The 19,268-nt window shown below is 34.7% G+C and overlaps 2 protein-coding genes across 14 annotated transcripts in view; one reads left to right on the top strand and one right to left on the bottom strand.

The window, feature by feature from the left end:
* rudimentary (carbamoyl-phosphate synthetase 2, aspartate transcarbamylase, and dihydroorotase rudimentary) overlaps window positions 1-4,101 on the top strand; it is a 186,132-nt gene extending 182,031 nt beyond the window's left edge. For all 8 annotated transcript variants that reach the window (XM_067104207.1, XM_067104205.1, XM_067104204.1 and 5 more), the window contains one exon: window positions 3,423-4,101. In XM_067104207.1, coding sequence (XP_066960308.1) covers window positions 3,423-3,620 — 198 coding nt within the window. In that variant the 3' untranslated portion in view covers window positions 3,621-4,101. The remainder of the gene's footprint in view (window positions 1-3,422) is intronic.
* Window positions 4,102-4,147: 46 nt separating this feature from the next.
* Crk (Crk proto-oncogene, adaptor protein) overlaps window positions 4,148-19,268 on the bottom strand; it is a 116,789-nt gene continuing 101,668 nt past the window's right edge. For all 6 annotated transcript variants that reach the window (XM_067104210.1, XM_067104213.1, XM_067104214.1 and 3 more), the window contains 5 exons: window positions 14,691-14,813; window positions 14,315-14,519; window positions 13,362-13,490; window positions 11,782-11,877; window positions 4,148-9,963 (listed from right to left, as the gene is read on the bottom strand). In XM_067104210.1, the coding sequence (XP_066960311.1) occupies window positions 9,745-9,963; window positions 11,782-11,877; window positions 13,362-13,490; window positions 14,315-14,519; window positions 14,691-14,813 (772 nt within the window). In that variant the 3' untranslated portion in view covers window positions 4,148-9,744. The remainder of the gene's footprint in view (window positions 9,964-11,781; window positions 11,878-13,361; window positions 13,491-14,314; window positions 14,520-14,690; window positions 14,814-19,268) is intronic.

The following is a 19,268-nucleotide window of genomic DNA, read 5'->3' as shown; positions in this document are numbered from 1 at the left end:
TTCACATTCGACAGGACGCAAAGTCAGGTGTGGGACCATCCCTCGCCTTCTGCAAGAGCTTAGTATTTCAGGTAATGAGGATCAGGGTCTGGCATAGCCAGACTACTTTTACCTCATTCTACCTAAGGGATGTTGCCCACATGTCCTTGAATACTTTCTCCCTGGGACCTGTGGTGGCTGCTCAACAAGTTGTATACTCAGTCAGACACTTCTCGCCTCATCCGAGTATCCTTACCTGGTGTAAATCTGGAGAGGTAAATGTTAAAAATGTTCTCTCCTTCCATCCTTTACTAAGATTTTTATGGTTTAGGTACTTACCCTCTATCATTCACCTTTATCTGCGACTACTTGGCGCAGGTTCAACAAGTGTTAAAATTTAAACAATTAATGAATGCTCCAAATAAATTACTCCCTCACCCTTTGCAGGGTGTGGGTAAGACAGCGAATGTTATGGTTGCTCATTCTACTCTTAATCTCTTAAAAGGGGAGGAGGGAGGATTTCGGTTATAGTAGTTTGAAATGAATACAGAGCTACACCTCCACTTTGCTGCTACCAAGACTAAATGGTCTAGAGAGAGGTGCTGGTGAAAAATAATGGATGTAGCTGCTACTATGACATCATGTGGTTTCACCTTCAAGAGGGGACAAACCTCTGGAAAGACTGCACGGTGTGCCTCCAGAATTAAGGACTTAATCAAGAAAGCCATGGCATTCTTAGACATAGGAACCTCAGGCTTCCTGACCAAACAAAATAGGTTACTACACTGCTTCCTTACAGGTTGAAGATGGGATGTATAATACTTCAGAGCTGTAACACAGTATAAAACCAGCTCTCCTTCCTCAGGAGTTAGTTTCAAGTGAAGAGATAAAGAAAATTCTAGGAAGAGCTTTGGCCTTAACATTGCTCTTAGCTTTAAAGGAAGCTAGAGAAGATAATTCTGCTCCAGTGCATGAAAACTCTACTTACGATGATATCCCTTTTAACTCACTCACTCTTTTGGCTGAAGCCAAGGCCACCAGAAAGTGGGTTTTCAAAGAAAGACCCTTGAGAGAAGCCTCTCTCAGGGGCTCAAAAGGAGGGCCTCGAAGGTGTTTTAAGACAACATGTAGGTTCCATAAAAGAGGTTTCTGAAGAACCTTCGGCATTTCCAGTTGAAATGAGCAAACAGCTTCACGTAAGTCAACATCTTTTGAAGTATCCAATTCAGTATGCCTTAAATCAGAAGCCAGCATGGATTTATAGCCTTTGATGGAGGCAACATACAAACCTGTAGCTTATCTTAAGAATCGCAGAAACTTGATTACATTATCAATGCTGGTGCGAAGACATGAAATGGCCCTGGACTTGCACCTTGATCTATACAGTTCCCACTCCAATTTATATTAGTGGGCTTTCTCCTTGCAGCGAGGAGGACAGAGTCCTTAGACGACTTTGAAAAACCTCTAACTCTGAGGAGCTTGTCGACAGTTTCCAACCGGTTAGACGAAGCATGTTGATATTTCTTTGCAGCCTCCCTGTCTCTGTCTGTTGAAGTAGATTTGTCCAAAAAGGTGATTTTCTGGGAACTTCTATAGACTTTTCTAGGTCTGTGAACCAATGCCTCCTTGGCCACCAAAGCGGTATTAGAATCATGGTGGTGTTCCGGGATTCCCTCAATTTCTTGAGCACTTCCTTCAACAGTGGAAACGGAGGGAAAGCATATACAAATAGGTTTGCCCAGTCTAAAGTCATAGTGTCTACTGCCCAGGCTTGAGGGTCCAGAACTGGTGAGACGTACAACTGGAGATGATGATTCATCTTTGTTGGGAAGAGATTGTTGGGAGGCTGGCTGAACTCTATCCAAATTGCCTCGCGCACAGTTTGGTTTAACGTCATTTGTGGGAGAGTACTTGTCCCGGACAACTTAGCATGTCTGCCAGAACATTCAGTCGACCGGGTACAAACTGGGGCATTATGAGAATGTTCCTCTCCTCCATCCAGAAGAGTAAATTCAAGGTATTGACTAGTAAAGTTTCTGACTTTGTGCCCCCCTTGTCTTCTTGATATGACAGACATTAAGTTGTCCGAGAAGACAGAAATTACTTTGTTGGTCACTGCACTTTCCAGCTTCTGCAGCCCCTTCTGGATAGCCAACAACTCCTTACAGTTTATGTGCATATTTTTTTTTTTAACTGGCGACCATACTCCGGAAGCGACCTGATTCCCCATAACTATACAGTACCCCAGCCCTTGTCCGAGGCGTCTGAATACAGTGAGATGTCTGGGCTCGGAGACTCTACAGATTTCCCTGCAAGCAGTACAGTATCTCTTCGGACAGCCACCAACGAAGGTAAGGGAACAGATCTGGTTCCAAGGCACTAACTCGTGGATTGGCTTTGACTCTCTGCCAGTGCCTCCTCAAGGGCAACTGACATGGTCTCATCTGTAGTCGAGCACCTGGGACTAACTTCTCCAGAGAAGACATGTGACCTAACAGACACAGCCAGCATTTGGCTAGCAAGCTTCCTGAGGAGGCGAATTCACTTGCGATTGTCAAGAGCTTGTCTGCTTGAGCACGTGTAGGAAAAACCTTGAAAAGAATAGAATCTATTACCATGCCCAGGTAGGTCACTTTTTGAGATGGTTTCAGTGAAGACTTTGCTACGTTTATCAGTAAGCCTGGGGCTTTTGCTAAGCCCAGAACTAGCTCTCTCTCCTTCAGACAATCCTCCCTGGACCTCACAATGAGGGCAGACATGGTAGGGCTTTCTCTGTACCCATTACTTGGTAATTTGCAATAAGCTGCCCACCATCTGACAGCTCCTACAGAGGGTGTCACATTTCTCCAGAATACTTCCTTCGAGTTCCCCCCTCATTTCAGGGCTCTGTAGCTAAGGGACCTACTGCTCTGGTCATCCTTTCCACCAGACAAATAGGAGGTTCCAGGAGTCATGATATCCCGTGCTTGCATGTGCAACCAGGAGCATGACATTTCCAGGATGAATCCAACTCCAGACCGTAGTAGTGACTACCTCTCCAAAGGGGGAAGTCTCCCATTATGAAAGGCAATGTAATGGTTGCATTCCTGTAGGAACAAGTAACATATTTAAAAGTAATTTGCATTTCTCCCAGGTTTACAAACCAGAGCCTTTAATATACATGTACCCACCTCAGCTACTCCTGTGTGTCCTTGCACCCATAGGAAAAAGTGAAGTGGCAAGGCGGGGAGAGTGAAAGATACCCCCTCTTAGCCAGGTAACTCCCTTATTGCCAGGAGTCAACTACCATTTCAGCTTGAGTCAAAGGATATTTCAAATATAAAAGGCTCTGGTTTGTATACCAAGGAAAAATTCCAAATTCCTTCAATAAATCATTTTTAATTGCATTGTTGATTATCTCAGAACTTAGAATCTTTTTTACTAGTTTACTGTTTATATTTCAGGCATGCGGTCATTTCATAGTAACACCACATCTGATGACCCATGCAAAGCGGCGCATGATAGTCCTTCATCCTCTGCCCAGGAACCAGGAGATTTCACCAGAGTTTGATACTGATCCTAGGGCTGCATACTTCCGTCAAGCTGAAGGGGGGATGTATGTAAGAATGGCGCTCCTTAGCATGATTCTTGGGAAATGTTAATAGTATTAGGCACTGATGAGCTTTCCTTTGTTGTGATAGTTGTGATATACACACAAATATAATGTATATTATACTCTCATATCATTACATCTGTTGTATTAATAAGTTCCATGACATTTAGGAGGGATTTTTACAACTCCTAAATATGATTTCTCTTCAAGCATTAGACTTGGCTGAGTACTGATATTTAAAATTATTGTGAAACACAAATATGAATTAAATACAATCAAAATATAGCTACAGTGAGTAAATTTTCTATATACAAGCTAGACAGTAGTATCTTAAAAGTTGTTTGAAGTTCTATTAAGCTTTTCTCTAACAGGTAGTCCCACGATGGGCAAACAAATACTGAAGTTGGATTTATTTCATTTTAAATATCTGAGATTTCTACAAATTAACAAAAACTTGTCTTTAATGTAATTTGAATATTAAGTTGGATTCTCAGGTTTATATTTGCTCACAATAAAATGCAAATGAAAAATCCTTTCATTTCATGAAACAAAGAGGAGTTAAGAACAACAAAAACGTATTCTAGCGGATTTAATTGCATATAATACATCTGCATACTAACTTGTATTACTATTATCCATAGGACATGATGAAGATGATGCAAGTGGAATTTCTGTTAAAACTTGCAACTTAGCAATGGAGGATCCTAGAAACTTGTGCATACACAAGAGAAAACTTTTTAATCACAGTAAATACATTTGAGCATTACAGCATCTGCTGAAGCTAATTGTGCAAAGTCATTACACTTGAATTTGCAATTCATTTACCAACTGAAGTTGTATTCCTCAATGGTAGCAAAGACCAGAAATTCAACTTCATAGTCTGTTGCAAATGGTTACACTATTATGCTCTCATTGACAGGTCTGGTTCCCAGATACTATAACACAGACAATCCCACATATACATAAATATATGCAAAATTTTTTTGGGTAAAAAGGCAATAATTTACATACTTTCTGAAAGCCCTGTTTGATCATTTGAATACGTAGTAAGCAAATCTGTTTACATTTACCCGATACTCCTGTAAGGAACAACAATACTCTCCAAGCCACTTAACCAAACAACTCAACTTTTACATCATCATCATGAATACCCAACTGGTCAATCATACCTGGAGACATTTACTAAATTGTCTGAAATCACATCACCTTAACTGTGTAATGTACTGAACCCAAACACATTATTACAATCAAGTAGGCACTAAAATGTAAAAGGTTTCAAAACCTGTTTTTATCTGTGATATGAACAATTACATGGCAGGAACAGAGGAGGAGATAAATCATATCTGTTGTAAGTAATGTCGTGACACACTACAGTGACGAGACAAGCCCTTCATCATTATAGTGAAAAGACTCTGAACAAGCCACTCTTGCCAGCAATACATCATTTCCTACTTCTACTTGGTGACAACCCATCATGCATTACATGACCTTCGGGAGCAACACCTCTAAGTATACATATTAAATGTTGAAGCTTCCAGTGAACTCAGTTTTGATGACTAGGTAATCAGCCAATTTATATTTTCTAATTTCCAGTTCCTAATTTACAATGAAGAAAAAGGCATCTGAGTTTTATGTTCTACTTCATAAAGGTAAATGGCCCGACATGTTGATTAAAAAACTTATCTTATTGTTCTTAAACGCCCAAAAGCAAGTGTGTACTGATGATGCTATGATGCTAATCAAAACTGCTGTTTCTGAAATCTTTAACCTTAAGGATCACATCTTCATCTAGTGAAATGTTGCCTGTAGCAGACTATAAAAAGGAAGTTAATTAAACCTTGAAGAAAATATACAGTAAGTTAATTCCCTCTGGTGCAAAATTAACACAAAAATTCTTAAAATTTTCTCCATGACTGAAACTCAATCAGGGGGAAAAAAAGGCTGATCAATTATGTGAAATATTCTTTCTCTCAAGCTCCAAAAATATAAATGTCTTATCAAATTGTAATACTGTAATTGAAGCTATAGCATTCAAGGTTCAACCATTGTCACCATAAATTTCTAAATAAAATTTGGATGCTGGATGCAAAAGCCACCAGTCCTTCACTCAATCAGCAATCCTCTATGGTTCTATGAGCCTCGTCATGCAGAATGGTCAAATAATTTACATTATTTTTAAGAATCTGCCCAGAATTAAAAAGATAAATATTATAAAGCTCAAATAAAAAAGTAACCATACTTTATATGAAAATGGCACCAATATTTTTTTGTGCTAGGTAAACATTCATTAAGTAAAAATTAAAGAAATGGAGATGATATGCTACGTAGTGGTAAAAAAAAATAACTATATTAAAGATCCCTATGTATTGTACAATCCTTGCACCTAGGAAATATTTCTAGACAGATGTAACTTGGTCAAGTACTAGAAAACTGTACATACAAACAAAACATGCAGTTATATGAAGTTAATACTGTACTGCTTAGTGATTTGACACTAACATACTATTGTTTAAACACTACAAGGTCTAACAAATTTAGTGTAAATCACATAATAAAACCAAAACCAATGCGTTGTTCATGAGTTTTTATATAGATAATTAAAATTTAATGTGCCCTCACAATAAAAAGAATCCAGATATGAAAGAGTGGTTTAATTATGCATGTCATGCCAATACCATAAATTTCGTATTTCAACAATGTATGAAATGTGATTTGTGTACATTTCATCAATATCTTACAAAACTTTTTCTAACTAACCCTTCTCAGATTGAGTGCATATGCAAATTTTAAAATTAAAAAGAAAATAAGTCCTAATGATAAAATATTCTAATATCAAAATAAAAGTTTCTAGAAAAAATTTCATTTAATTCCTCAAAAAATATATTGTGTGAACACACAATTCCTTGAAAATTACCCCTCTTATAATAAAAGCCTTAAGGCAGTTACGCAAACATTCACGATTCTTAAATATACTGTACTGGTAAAAATATATATGTATCATACAAGCACTCCACATTACACACTATGATGGTCATCTATGGCTGAAAAATGGCATTTACAAGTAGGCTGGGATCACACTGATTGCTCATAAAAATTATAGCAGGCCATGAGCCAGAGGCATAAAACAGTCTGAAGCTTAAAAATGTACTTTATCAGCACATGATTACATCACAGAATTAATGACAAAGGTCTTCATTGTAGACAGAAAACAGTAAGATTTCAGCATAACCACAACCACTTGAAGCCATTCTATATCACAAGGATTTTAATCAGTGGCAAAATGTATCAGACTACTAGGAAAACAAAGAATTAATTTCTTGTCACTCTCTATTTAATACACACGGACAGCTATACTTAATTTTTCTATTTTTCATTACTCTGTATCTGGATTTACTGATATAATATAATACAGCACATGATACTTTCCAAGAAAATAATTTTGTATATAGAGAAAAATTATATGTTGGATGTATGGGCAAAAACTTGTTTCATCCCTAATGATCACAAAGAATTTTTCTCATATCTTATGAAGCATGTTTACATTAACTAGCAATCCCACATATCTTTCAAAGGGAAACTTCTACTAATTTAATATATATGTAATTCCTCCTCACCATGATGTTTTTCTTTTCCTTATAATAACTATTACTTTATGATTATTTCTATATTATTAATAATAGAATGATGTTAACTATTATTAATAACAGTTAACATTCAAAACTACAGTACTGCTGGCCTAACAGGTTTGAATGACTCACTAGATCATTGTGGGTTTTTTGTGAAACTTGAAAGTATAGGAAAAGGAGTTCAAAAACCATTACTTTCATCAGAAAAAAACTAGAACCAATTAAACTAAATTTGCTCATGATTTCGAAAATGTGATAAAAATGTGTTAATCCTCACAACCATTAAAATGTTTATCAAAGAAAGATGAAGAGGTTGGTAGCTACTGAAGAAAATCCATCAACATATAGCAACAGCCACCTCATTCAAAAGCCACTTAACCATCACATTCAGGGTTCCTCCCAGTAATACAAACCATACCAAAATATTTCCACACTTTCTCATTTGATTATTTTCCTATGCAGTTACCCCTGCAAGTTTGACCAAAGCCCCTCTTATAAACATTTTAGATGAAACAGTTTTTGATCATTTCTAAAGATATAAAATAACTATTACTACCTACAGCTACCAGTGACCAGAGAGCTAGACAATTATGCTTAGAAGAGTAAATGCAATCCATTATGAATACATAGCTAAAAGGTGCTGTTCCTAGACTACAATGGAACAAGCCCATTTGAAGGCTACTATGCTATGCTATTTTGAGGGAGGAAGAAAGATGCTATATGTACAATTATCAACATATAGTCTACATGACCCGACCTGATATGTAGAATCTATTAGCAAGAACCACAGATGGCCATTTCAGGAATTCAATTCACCAAAAAATGGAATAGCAAGCGTAAAGTAAACACCCAAGTAATGTGACAGATTAATTGTTACCGGAATAACCAATGAAAGTGTAATCAGTCCTTAAAAGAAATAACTTTCAAGTATAAAATAATACAAACAGAGATCACCAGACAGCTTAGGAATGAAAATGAATAATACACCTTTTTATCCTCAAGTGAAACATCGTCTACCAGATCAAAACCCTGAACTTAAAAGTGATGATCCAAAAGCACTGAAGAAGTGTAGTGGACCAAGCACCTGCAAAGTAGTTATATGATAACAATTTCTACAACTGTTGGAAAATGATGCTAAATGTAATGACCATGGATGCTTCATAAAATAAATGACTTTTGTGCACAGTAAATTTGGGTTTGAAATATGCATAAACAGGAATATTTGATTCAATTACTCATCTAATAGTTAAATAAAATCTATTAAAATTAATGCACATATTTCCAATAAGACTGAGGCAAGATATAATCTTTTTGATGTATTCATCAATCACTAGTGCATGACAATCAATGTAAAGACAACAGTCCCAAGTACTGTGTTTTCAACAGATGATTAAAAATATACAAAGTATTGAAACTTACTTCAATCTTACTGTACATATTTGGAATAAATTAGATCTTTATTCAATAATGCTGAATAATAAAAATTATACAAAACCAAGAGTGAAGGCCCCGCATACCAGCACTACTTAGTAGAAAACATGAAAATTATTACAGATTTTTTGTTAAGTAAACTACAAGAGAAAATTTCTCAGGAAACGGCCCAACTGACCTCCAACATCTCAAAATTCAATTAAGTTGATTTCTAAGTACAGTACGCTATGCAGAATCTGCACTTTGGGGATTTATGCATATGAATTTTGTGCCAAAAAATGTATTATGGCTCCATAAAGCCATGCACCTAAAATCTTCTTGGGATATATATATCTACATATAGTTTTCATTTTACCTCTAGCGGAAAAAGTTACTCAGTTTCTTTTCCCACCTAAACTGAATATATTATAATACAAATTTGAAATAAAATATTGTGCCCTAGAAAAAGTCAGAAACTTGGTTTCAAGTAAATAAAAAATAATCCAATATCGAACTGCTGCATGTTCGATTGTATATTCAGGCTGAGTCAAGTTCAGGTGTAATCTTAAAAGCGCAAGACCTTCGAATACCTACAGGTAGCTTGCAAACAATGTGAGTTTCAGTATGTAAAATAACCAGTAAAGCCTCGGAAGTGACTAGTCTGTTTAACCTCATTTGCTTATAAATCCAGAAACTAAAAACAAAACTTAAGCCTTCACGACTGAATTCAAAAGTGCAAACACTAACCTTACCATTATTAGATAATGAACTGAAACTCAGATAGTCAAATTTACTTTCAAAATCAATGATGTATAATAATTCATTAATCTGTAGAATTTCTTAGCAAATGAGAATAATCACATTAGCCACATTTAAAATTTTCATGTTCCCCCTCTCATTTTTCTTAAAGAAAAAACTACTAAAATGTCCACAATCTAGACTGCATTACGCTAAAAAGATCCACCTTCTGGGACACCCACTACAACCTTTTCGTTCTGTACACCAATACAAAATAAGATGCCCAGCATATCACATACATTTACACATCATACATTCTAACTTACACACGTTATTCCTACTAAAATTAAGAAAAAAATCTACAAGTTACATAGTTCTAATACAAACAGATCAGGCGCTTTAATTTAGGTCACCGTCTGTAGAGTTCTCACTATCAATAAACTCTACATGTGTGAAGGGGAAGTGCCCAACTTTGCCATTCAGCTCTCCTTCCCACTGGCCATTTATATTCATTTTTGTGACTTTGATGACATCTCCAATTTCCAATCTAAGAGCAGTTTTGTCATAGGCATTAGGGACTCTAGCTTGCTTCACTCTGGCATATGCAGGCAATTTTCTCTGAAATATAAAAAACTATATTTTAGCTAAAGAAAAACAGATGTTAAACAAGTTTGACATTACTTCACATCATTAAAAATCTTTAAAAAATTTACAAAATCAATACACTTCATTTAAAGAAAATCTACACATTACGTCAATTACTACAGTGTATACGCTTTGTCGCCAAAGTAAGTAGACAGTAAAATTATGAATATGATAACTGCTAGTCATAAATAACAAACACCTTATTATCTTACCCCAAGATTTTCAAGTTTTATTTTATTTATCCTTATAATTTCTGAAGCAAATCTTACAGAAAGAGCACATTTACTGACATTATAAAAGATCTACAAGTTTCAAAAGTCCTAACTGAATGTACAGGTACAAGTTCATAGAAAATAAGGCATCATTATTATATCATTATTATACTAACATCATCTCTTCAACCTTTTCAGTTACTAAATCACATTGCTACCTTACGTGTTCTGTAATGCATATTTTATTTTTAATTTACAGATGCTTTACTTGTTTGCTTATTAAAGTACATACATAATCTCCACGTCTAATTTTGCATTTATTTGAAAGTATAAACTCACGAATACAAAGTAAAAAATATTTACCATAGGAATAACATTTTTACTAGGCCCTTTTTCACGTCATACTGCACTGTATAAGTGATCCTACATATAATGTTAGTAATTTTGCAAAATAATTTGGATCTGGCATGCAAAAACACAAATATAACAAATATTTTTGCCTGCATCAGTGAATATGGAAATGAACGAGGAAATATATAAGAATACTTGTATATTTTGAGAAGAATATCATATACTGCAGAAGAATATACAGTACTGTAATAGAATGAATATATTTACTTCAAGCTCAAAATGTAATCTATCACACAGTGATCTAAAATTCATAAATTCATTAATATGACCCACAAGAGACTGGAACTGTCAAAAGAGAATTAATAGCTGTTAGTTAAGGTTTCAGGAATAAAACCAAGGCTTCAATCATTAACATAATGTTACAGAAAGGAATTTTTAAGGTCATTTCCAAAAACCAAAGAAAAAATCTTGAAAACAACTGATATTTCAACAACTGTTTCAACCCATAATGTACTACAAATGACATCTTCAATCCATATTCCTCTGAAAATGGAATCCATATTCCTCTGAAAATGGCACTGCCATAGTTCCAAAATTTCATTAAGAATGAATAAGTGAACTATTTCAAAAGACCAAGCACCATGGGCTAAAAAGTTAACTGGCGATATGACTTTACCATACAGCTATTGGCTGCAGGTCTATTGCAAAATCCTCCTCCACACTCTAGACTTGTAGTTAAAGCACTCTTCTAAACATAGAAATAACTATCAAATGTTAGTCATGATGCACTGCTCATGGACTACCTCATAAAACAACTTTTCTAAAGGATGACACATTAAGCTGAGGCACTCAACTGGGTAACAAACCAAGCATTACTTGGGGGTAAAACTATTTTACATATTTCCACCTGTACCTTGATATAAAATAAGAAGTTAACCATAGATGAAACTCTACACATACGTCACCTAAAAGTAAGTAAATTATGAGTAAAATAAATTACAACTGGTCTTCAGCATAGACAACAATGCTATAAATTTAAACTGAAAGCAAATTTGAATTAATTATCATTCTGAATATAAATGCCACCGTTTTCCCATATCTCGAATGTATTAAACTACAACTGAATTTAAAAATAAATGATGCAATCCCCAGAATGCTCTACTAATCTTAATTCATACAACTTAATGACAATGCCTGGAAGAGTTAACACAGAAATAATATTACATACCTGTAGGCTGGGTTTTGGTCGTGGTGTATTTTCATGGGACTGACTGCTACTTCTGTTTGGGGTTGAATTTAATACGATGCTTTCACCTTCTTCATACTGTTGATGAAATAAAATATAAAAGTTATGCAGTAATTTCCAAGATCAAATGATAACTTATGAATAAAGAGTAAAAAAAACAACTGCATACAATACTGTATAAGCAAATCTAGTCTGTAAGATGAAACTGAAAGCTTCTCATATTAAAATTTCCTTGTACTGTACTTTTCATCAAATCTAAGGAACTGATAAAGCACAAAATAAAATAAATACAAACTCCTTATATTTATAGGCCAACTAAGTGCAGTATAAAAAAAAAAAGAGCTGAGGTATAATAAGCCATTACAGATAAAAAAACCATTTAAACTCTGACTCCTATTTCTATTTTATGATTATGAACAGTAAATCAGGAAAATGGTACAACAAAGAACATTACAAAGAATCACATTTTCTCCGTTTGCAGCAACAGAATAACACTAGCTTCCCAAAAATCTTATTTTCAACAAAATAAGATTTAAATTTTCTTTAACATATACCATAAATGTAACTTCTGATCAACAGTCAAGACAGTGATCAAATTTCTCAATTTTTTAAAGTGTTCAGTGGTAAAGGGTGCCTAGTATCCACGTTGACTTCTGGATGCATCGGATGAGAGATAGCAACTAATGTAAAAGAAACATAAGATCATTTTTTTACATACTGGGACAATAAAAATGTATCAACAATCTAGTAGAACATCTGTCACAGTAACAGGAAACTTTCGTCACTGATGCCATGTAAAACTTTCATCCTTGAAAAAAAAAAAAGGGTGCAAATTACCATGTTCACGGAGAAACTTGGCAATTCCAAGGTACAGTACGTTATATCATTGATCAAACTTACTGAAAGGGACCTAAGTTGTTCTTTTCCCAGTTTCTAAGGTCCATAAATATAAATGCTTCAAATTAACTCTTACATTAGTAAGATAGTACTTCAGCAGCCAGGATATCATTACCTACTATGAGGAATTTCAAGCAACTTTGGATACCTGCTGTGACAAACTGGGTGTTACATTCCTCTTGGCATAAGCCAGGTTGCCATTACAATACTAACATGCAGTAATGGAACTGAATGTTACTATCTTTAAGTCATACTGAACACAATGAAAAAGCACCTTATACTTTCATCTGATAACCATTTCTGGAAAAATGAGAGAAATCCATTTCAGTATCTGCCTCAACTGAAGTTGCTGCAAAGGCTTTTAACTGTAATATCTTCCAATGAAAATCTTTTCGCATACTTACTAACCAACAGCCTAATGTGTAAGACTCAACAAATACAGACCCTCTATACACACAAAAAAAAAGTAATTAAACACATGGCATTCTATAAAGAATATCAGTCTTGTCTTCTCAAATCACAAAACAATATTGTTTCCTTGCAAGGGTAACCCCAACAAATGTGGAGCAAATTACAATTGTGCAAAATGAGTCACTTGATTTCCTCTATCCTACTTACAGAAACTTTTTCATAATTTTATTTTTTAGCAGAGCTTGCTTACTTACCTTCTGAACATAAGGAACAGGTATAGAGCCTGTCTGACCTATGGAATTTCTTGCCGTCCACCACTGTTCCTCATCCTTGCTGACAATTGTCAAAATTTCACCTTTCTTAAATGGAAGATCATCTTGATCCTGGAAAAATGTATTTGATGATATTTTTAATATACACATTTTTCTACTTAACAATGAAAATCCATGGTATAACTCAAAATAAATTAGGCCAAATATAATACTCATACGTTACAATATTGATTACCATAGGTACATACCATTCCCATCAATCAAAGCAAGTACATAAGCAAAAACCCCTGAACTGACAGCTAACTTAAATGTTAAACTCCTATACACATAAAAACATGCAAAATTTGTCATAGCACATACAGGCACTTAAGAAAAACATAAAAAAAAAAATTCATTATTGTGAATTTCTGTACACTGACTGGCTTATTTTCATAAAGGCTTCCACCATGGCAAGACAGCAACCACAATTCTTACAACCTAATACAAATGTTAATCACATGAAGCAAGGACCAGAAACACAAACAGAATCAGCCCTGAAATAAAACATTCACCTACATTCTAATGTGCAAAGTTGAGAACTTGATCTGTTTCTTTGCTCCAACAACATAATTCTGATTTACAATGAGATGCCTCAAAGGAAATTTATATATTTCAACATGAGAAACTAACAATAGAATTACCGATAGTCAGTACCACTGTAATCCACAACCCACACTGTAGCAAGAAAATTTACCTATACCAAAAAAATATCTTACAATAATTTTGTAACCAAAATATCTTTCTAAATCACATTAAATTACAAAAATAAAAGTCCATTACTTATATTTTTAAAAAAATCACTATTAAACAAGAGCCAAAAATCACCTTTCAAGCTTCTAGCAGTAAAATTAAGTTTCTTAAGACCCGAGAGGCCAACAAAAATATCAGGTACTCACACTTCCTTCAAAGTCGTATTTGGCTACAACCTTCTCACAACGTTTGGGTGCAGGCCTAATCAATGGCGTACTGTCGAGGTAATGGAGTTTATAAAAATTTAACAGCGAAGGCAAATCGGGGAACATCTGGTCTCCTATTCGATATCGCACTTGATCACCTTGTTGGATCTTATTGATAATATAATGCGATACTTTGTTGTCTTCTCTGAAACATAAATGTAAATAAAGATTAAGAGTGTACTGTACCCAAAGCAGGTCATATTCAATGACCTGAGTGAAAGATGTAACAATTAAATGATTAGTACAGTACACCTTTTTTGAAACTCTACATTCTAACATTCTGAAAAACAGATTAAAATAAAACATTGTCCCTTACCTAACACAGAGAACATAATCACCCAATATCGTGGAGGAATCGCGCACCAGGAATACACCGCCGTCTCTCTCTCCCATCAAAAGGTCTGTCGCATCTTGACGTGACATCTGACCGAAGTACCAACTGGAAAAGGCAACACCAAAAACCTTAGCACATATTCAGTTCCAAACAAGAATAAAACTATAGCAAAATGAACTAACTAATTTAATGAGAAATGAAGTTTTTGGATAAACTATACTTTTAAGCTGAAAGTTACCTCTTTTCCATATTTCTAATAAACTAAGATCACATTTATGAACTGCTGTACAATTTATAATCAACCAACAGGAAAGGAATTTAATTTTTTTTCACAGCTCTGACAAATGCAAATGAAAATACTGATTCTTCAAACTAAATATATAGCTTAAACAATAATTTTACATATAAATTTTCTAACATATATACTATACAGTATACATATACTGTACCATGTGTTGTGTGTATATATATGTATATATATACATACATATATACATATACATACATACATCATACATACATACATACATGTATATATATATATATATATATATATATATATATATATATATATATATATATATATATATATATATATATATATATACACATATATATATATATATATATATATATATATATATATATATATATATATATATATATATATATATGCATAAAGAAGCAGCAACATACTGTGTTTGGTTGCATGGCCGTTATTTTAGGCCAAAGAAGCTAAAAAAAAAAAAACTTACAGAACTAACATCAACCTTTGCAATCTGAACCTTGATTCAAGTGGAATAAGGGCAACAAGTCAACCAGGCATTGCAGAGAAGACGAGTAAAAATGAAAATGGTTAGGTCATAACTTCATACTGATCACACAAAGCACGTTCCTCAAACAGAGCTCTACCCTTTTTAACTGCGATGCACATTGTATTCTGCTCTTGTTAAATATGTTTCACAACATGAAGGGTAATTATTATAAATCCCTTGAAAATACTGATCTCCTTACAAAGGCAATACAGCACCAGTATGTAAAACAGACGATTTGAAAGTCATTTACAGTCAAGTATGTCTCAGCTATCACAGTTTTCTCTTAAAAAAAAAAATTCTGTGGATGCACAACAAAAACTAGACGAACTCAAAAAAACATTTCAACAGCAAAGGAAAAAATAAGGTCCAAAATGCCAGCGAGAAAAGGCCACCAGCTCAAATTACCATTTCCTCTCATGATGAATGTAATAAACCTTTGCTGATAGGCTTAAATGATACACAAAGGAATGGCTATCAGCTACTACTCTCTCTCTCTCTCTCTCTCTCTCTCTCTCTCTCTCTCTCTCTCTCAACGTAATAGCTGATGTACGAGACACGAAACTAAAACAAAAACACGATGCACAGAAGCAAAATTATCACGGAAAGATCAGCAGTGTTCAAAGATGACAAATCTCGCGATATGCAGAAAAAATATGAGTTCTGAGAATGACATTTCCGCTGATGATTCACCTTCATTTTACGGTTAAACAAGCCAGGCGAGTGAACTGGAGAGAGAGAGAGAGAGAGAGAGAGAGAGAGAGAGAGAGAGAGAGAGAGAGAGAGAGAGAGAGAGAGAGAGAGAGAGAAAATGCTGCATAAATACACGAATTCCGTGAGTCCAGTTAAATGATAAGCGTCATATAAAATTCCTCAACGAGGGAGAGAGTGACTCGGCTAGATAATTTTCTTGGTAAATTCCAGATTTTTTCCGGAACCCTGGTATGAATGATGCAAAATACGAATCCGGTTAATATTACTATAACTTATTTTTTGAAATCCGGACGAAGATAGTATATTCATCTCGAATCTTATTAAGCCACAACTTGAGGGGGTTTGTCGAAATAGCAAGAACACATGATGGTATTAGGCTTATTCTATAAACTACTAACAACAGAAAAAAAAGAAAATGTGAGGACAAACTCGCATAATGAAGCATCTGAAATCTAAAAATGATTATAGAAACACTGTCTGGTTGTAATATTAGCTGCCACAATACCAATACTGTTGAATCACGAAGAAATGAATTGTAAAATATATCGTCTCCGATTTACCACATTTCGCAGGACGCTGGCGATCACGAACTTCCCCTATATTCAGTCTCTTGCCGTCTGCAAAAGACCTATGGCTATTCTGTCTATTCCTGCCACGTTCCTCCTTATTTCATTCATGGATTAATTAAGACTGCCTTCTAATTCCTTTCAAAAGTACCTTAACAGACTTCTTTGTGAGTTCGTGTTTGGATAACTGTCAAGACTATCATCCGATCCACAACCACTATTTGAAAAGTTAACGCATAATCCGTTCTCAATTTCAATATTTATACAATTCGTCAAGTTTCCCCACCGAAAAAAAATTATTATTCATACTGACCATTCTTACAAAACAGACCAAAAGACCTCGAACTTGACCTGGAAAATGGAGAGAATAGAGCAGCAACTTGCGTACAATTGCTTCGAAAAGGAATCAAGAAAGACCCAAATAATTACATGCAAGTGTTAAGAGATAAATCCTCCAGAGTTAATAAACAAAATTAAAGCCGTGCCTTGAGAACACTGGCCATGTGGTCACGTCCAGCTTAAACCAACTAGAATTGCGGTAACTATATTCTAATACAACAGAATGGGTGGGAAGCATGACAATCCAGCATCCCCCTCCCCACCTTGGGCCCCATCCTTGTTCAGAAAAGAAGAAAATTTGGCCATAAAATATCAAATACACATGATATGTCAATAGAATCAGGCAATAACAGAAAAATAAGAAACATTAATCTTGCTTGTTGACTAGATAACGAACTCAGAAGTACACCACACATTTGGGAATAAATTCACTTCTACAGTTAAACCAATAATGACCGACACATAACGGTAGGACCAGCGCAAACAAATCTCTGAAAGCCGGCAAGTCAAGTTTTAAAATAAAGATCACACAGTTGTATATTGGTTTTTTCATTTTAATTCCGACCTTCAATCCCGGACGGGTCAAGTTTCTTTTTAAACAAACAAACCTTTGTTCTTAGGTAGTCTCCAAGATAAGCCTTTTAGACACTTATAATAACACTGCATATAAGCATGAGGCGGCATCGCATGTATTTTCATTTTTTCTTTTAAAGTCGGCACTTAGGAATCGAAACATGTCCACAGACCACAATGGGTACCGTGATTCATACCTACATGATGCAAACCTATATTTTGATGTGTATTTGGCTTGCCTTAAAAATCTATTAATTTTTAAAATCTAATTACTGTGTCAGGATACTATCTTCTCATGAGTAATAGGCAATACCACAAGTTCGTTCCAGGTAGAGTAATAATGTTTTTATGGTTCCTACATACATATATATATATATATATATATATATATATATATATATATATATATATATATATATATATATATATATATATATATATATAGAGAGAGAGAGAGAGAGAGAGAGAGAGAGAGAGAGAGAGAGAGAGAGAGAGAGAGAGAGAGAGAGAGACCGTCAGTGATCAGCCCTTGCTGATGTTTGTTATGTAATAACACATTCTCCCAATCACAATATTATCGCAGTCTTCACCTACTGGTTCTCACACACACACACACACACACACATATATATATATATATATAATATATATATATATATATATATATATATATATATATATATATATATATATATATATATATATATATATATATATATATATATATATAAAGCTTGCTTAATCGAATGCATCATATATCTAGAGAGATGGGACTTAAAATAAATTTAAGAAAAGCAGAGGTAATGAAGATAGTGTATGCAGAAGGGGGTGTAATACTCTTAAATGGAGAAAAGGATTAATGAAGTTGAATCTTTCAAATATTTAGGAATAGTATTATCCAATAGTCGTGAGTTACAATTTCGTAAAAGACTAAAAAATTCAAATGAAACAACAGGACTGAATAAGATTTGTAAGGCAAATAGAATGAAACTGCATATGAAAGGAGGAGCATACCTGAGTCTAGTACGGTATGTAGTGTGTTAATAAAAGGGCATGAACCATGGTATAACAGTGGAACAACATCTAAAAGATTCCGTCGACTTGAGAATAAAACTTCAAGGAGAATATTATGAGTCACAGAGCATAATGAAGTGAGAAATGATACCAAAAGGACATTAGGGAAGTTCCTTACGTACTGCAGATGAGATAATAATGAAGGCTTTGTAACCATCCCAGGTAAATACGGCGTTATGCGCACCAGAAGAGATAAAACGAATGCTGGAGGTGCGTGGAGATTTATGGGAGTGAAAGGACATGAAAACATAAGTGGCGGAATATATGCCTAAAAAGGATAACAAGAAGACATGACAATATTGCAGGCACATTAGATATCGCGGATGGCCATCAACAAAAATCGACAAAAATCAAGTGCAAGCGGTAAATATACAAAGGAATATAATTAAACAAGATACAAAACCCTGTCGCCATCATATTCAAAGACAGATTTGAAGAGACAAATATACGAAACCAGAGCATTCCTTCTAGATTTTTTAGTC

The sequence above is a fragment of the Macrobrachium rosenbergii genome, chromosome 5, assembly GCF_040412425.1.
Source record: "Macrobrachium rosenbergii isolate ZJJX-2024 chromosome 5, ASM4041242v1, whole genome shotgun sequence".
Classification (NCBI taxonomy): Eukaryota; Metazoa; Arthropoda; class Malacostraca; order Decapoda; family Palaemonidae; genus Macrobrachium; species Macrobrachium rosenbergii.
The sequence above is the reverse complement of the archived record's forward strand: the minus strand, read 5'-3'. Positions and strand labels throughout refer to the sequence as shown.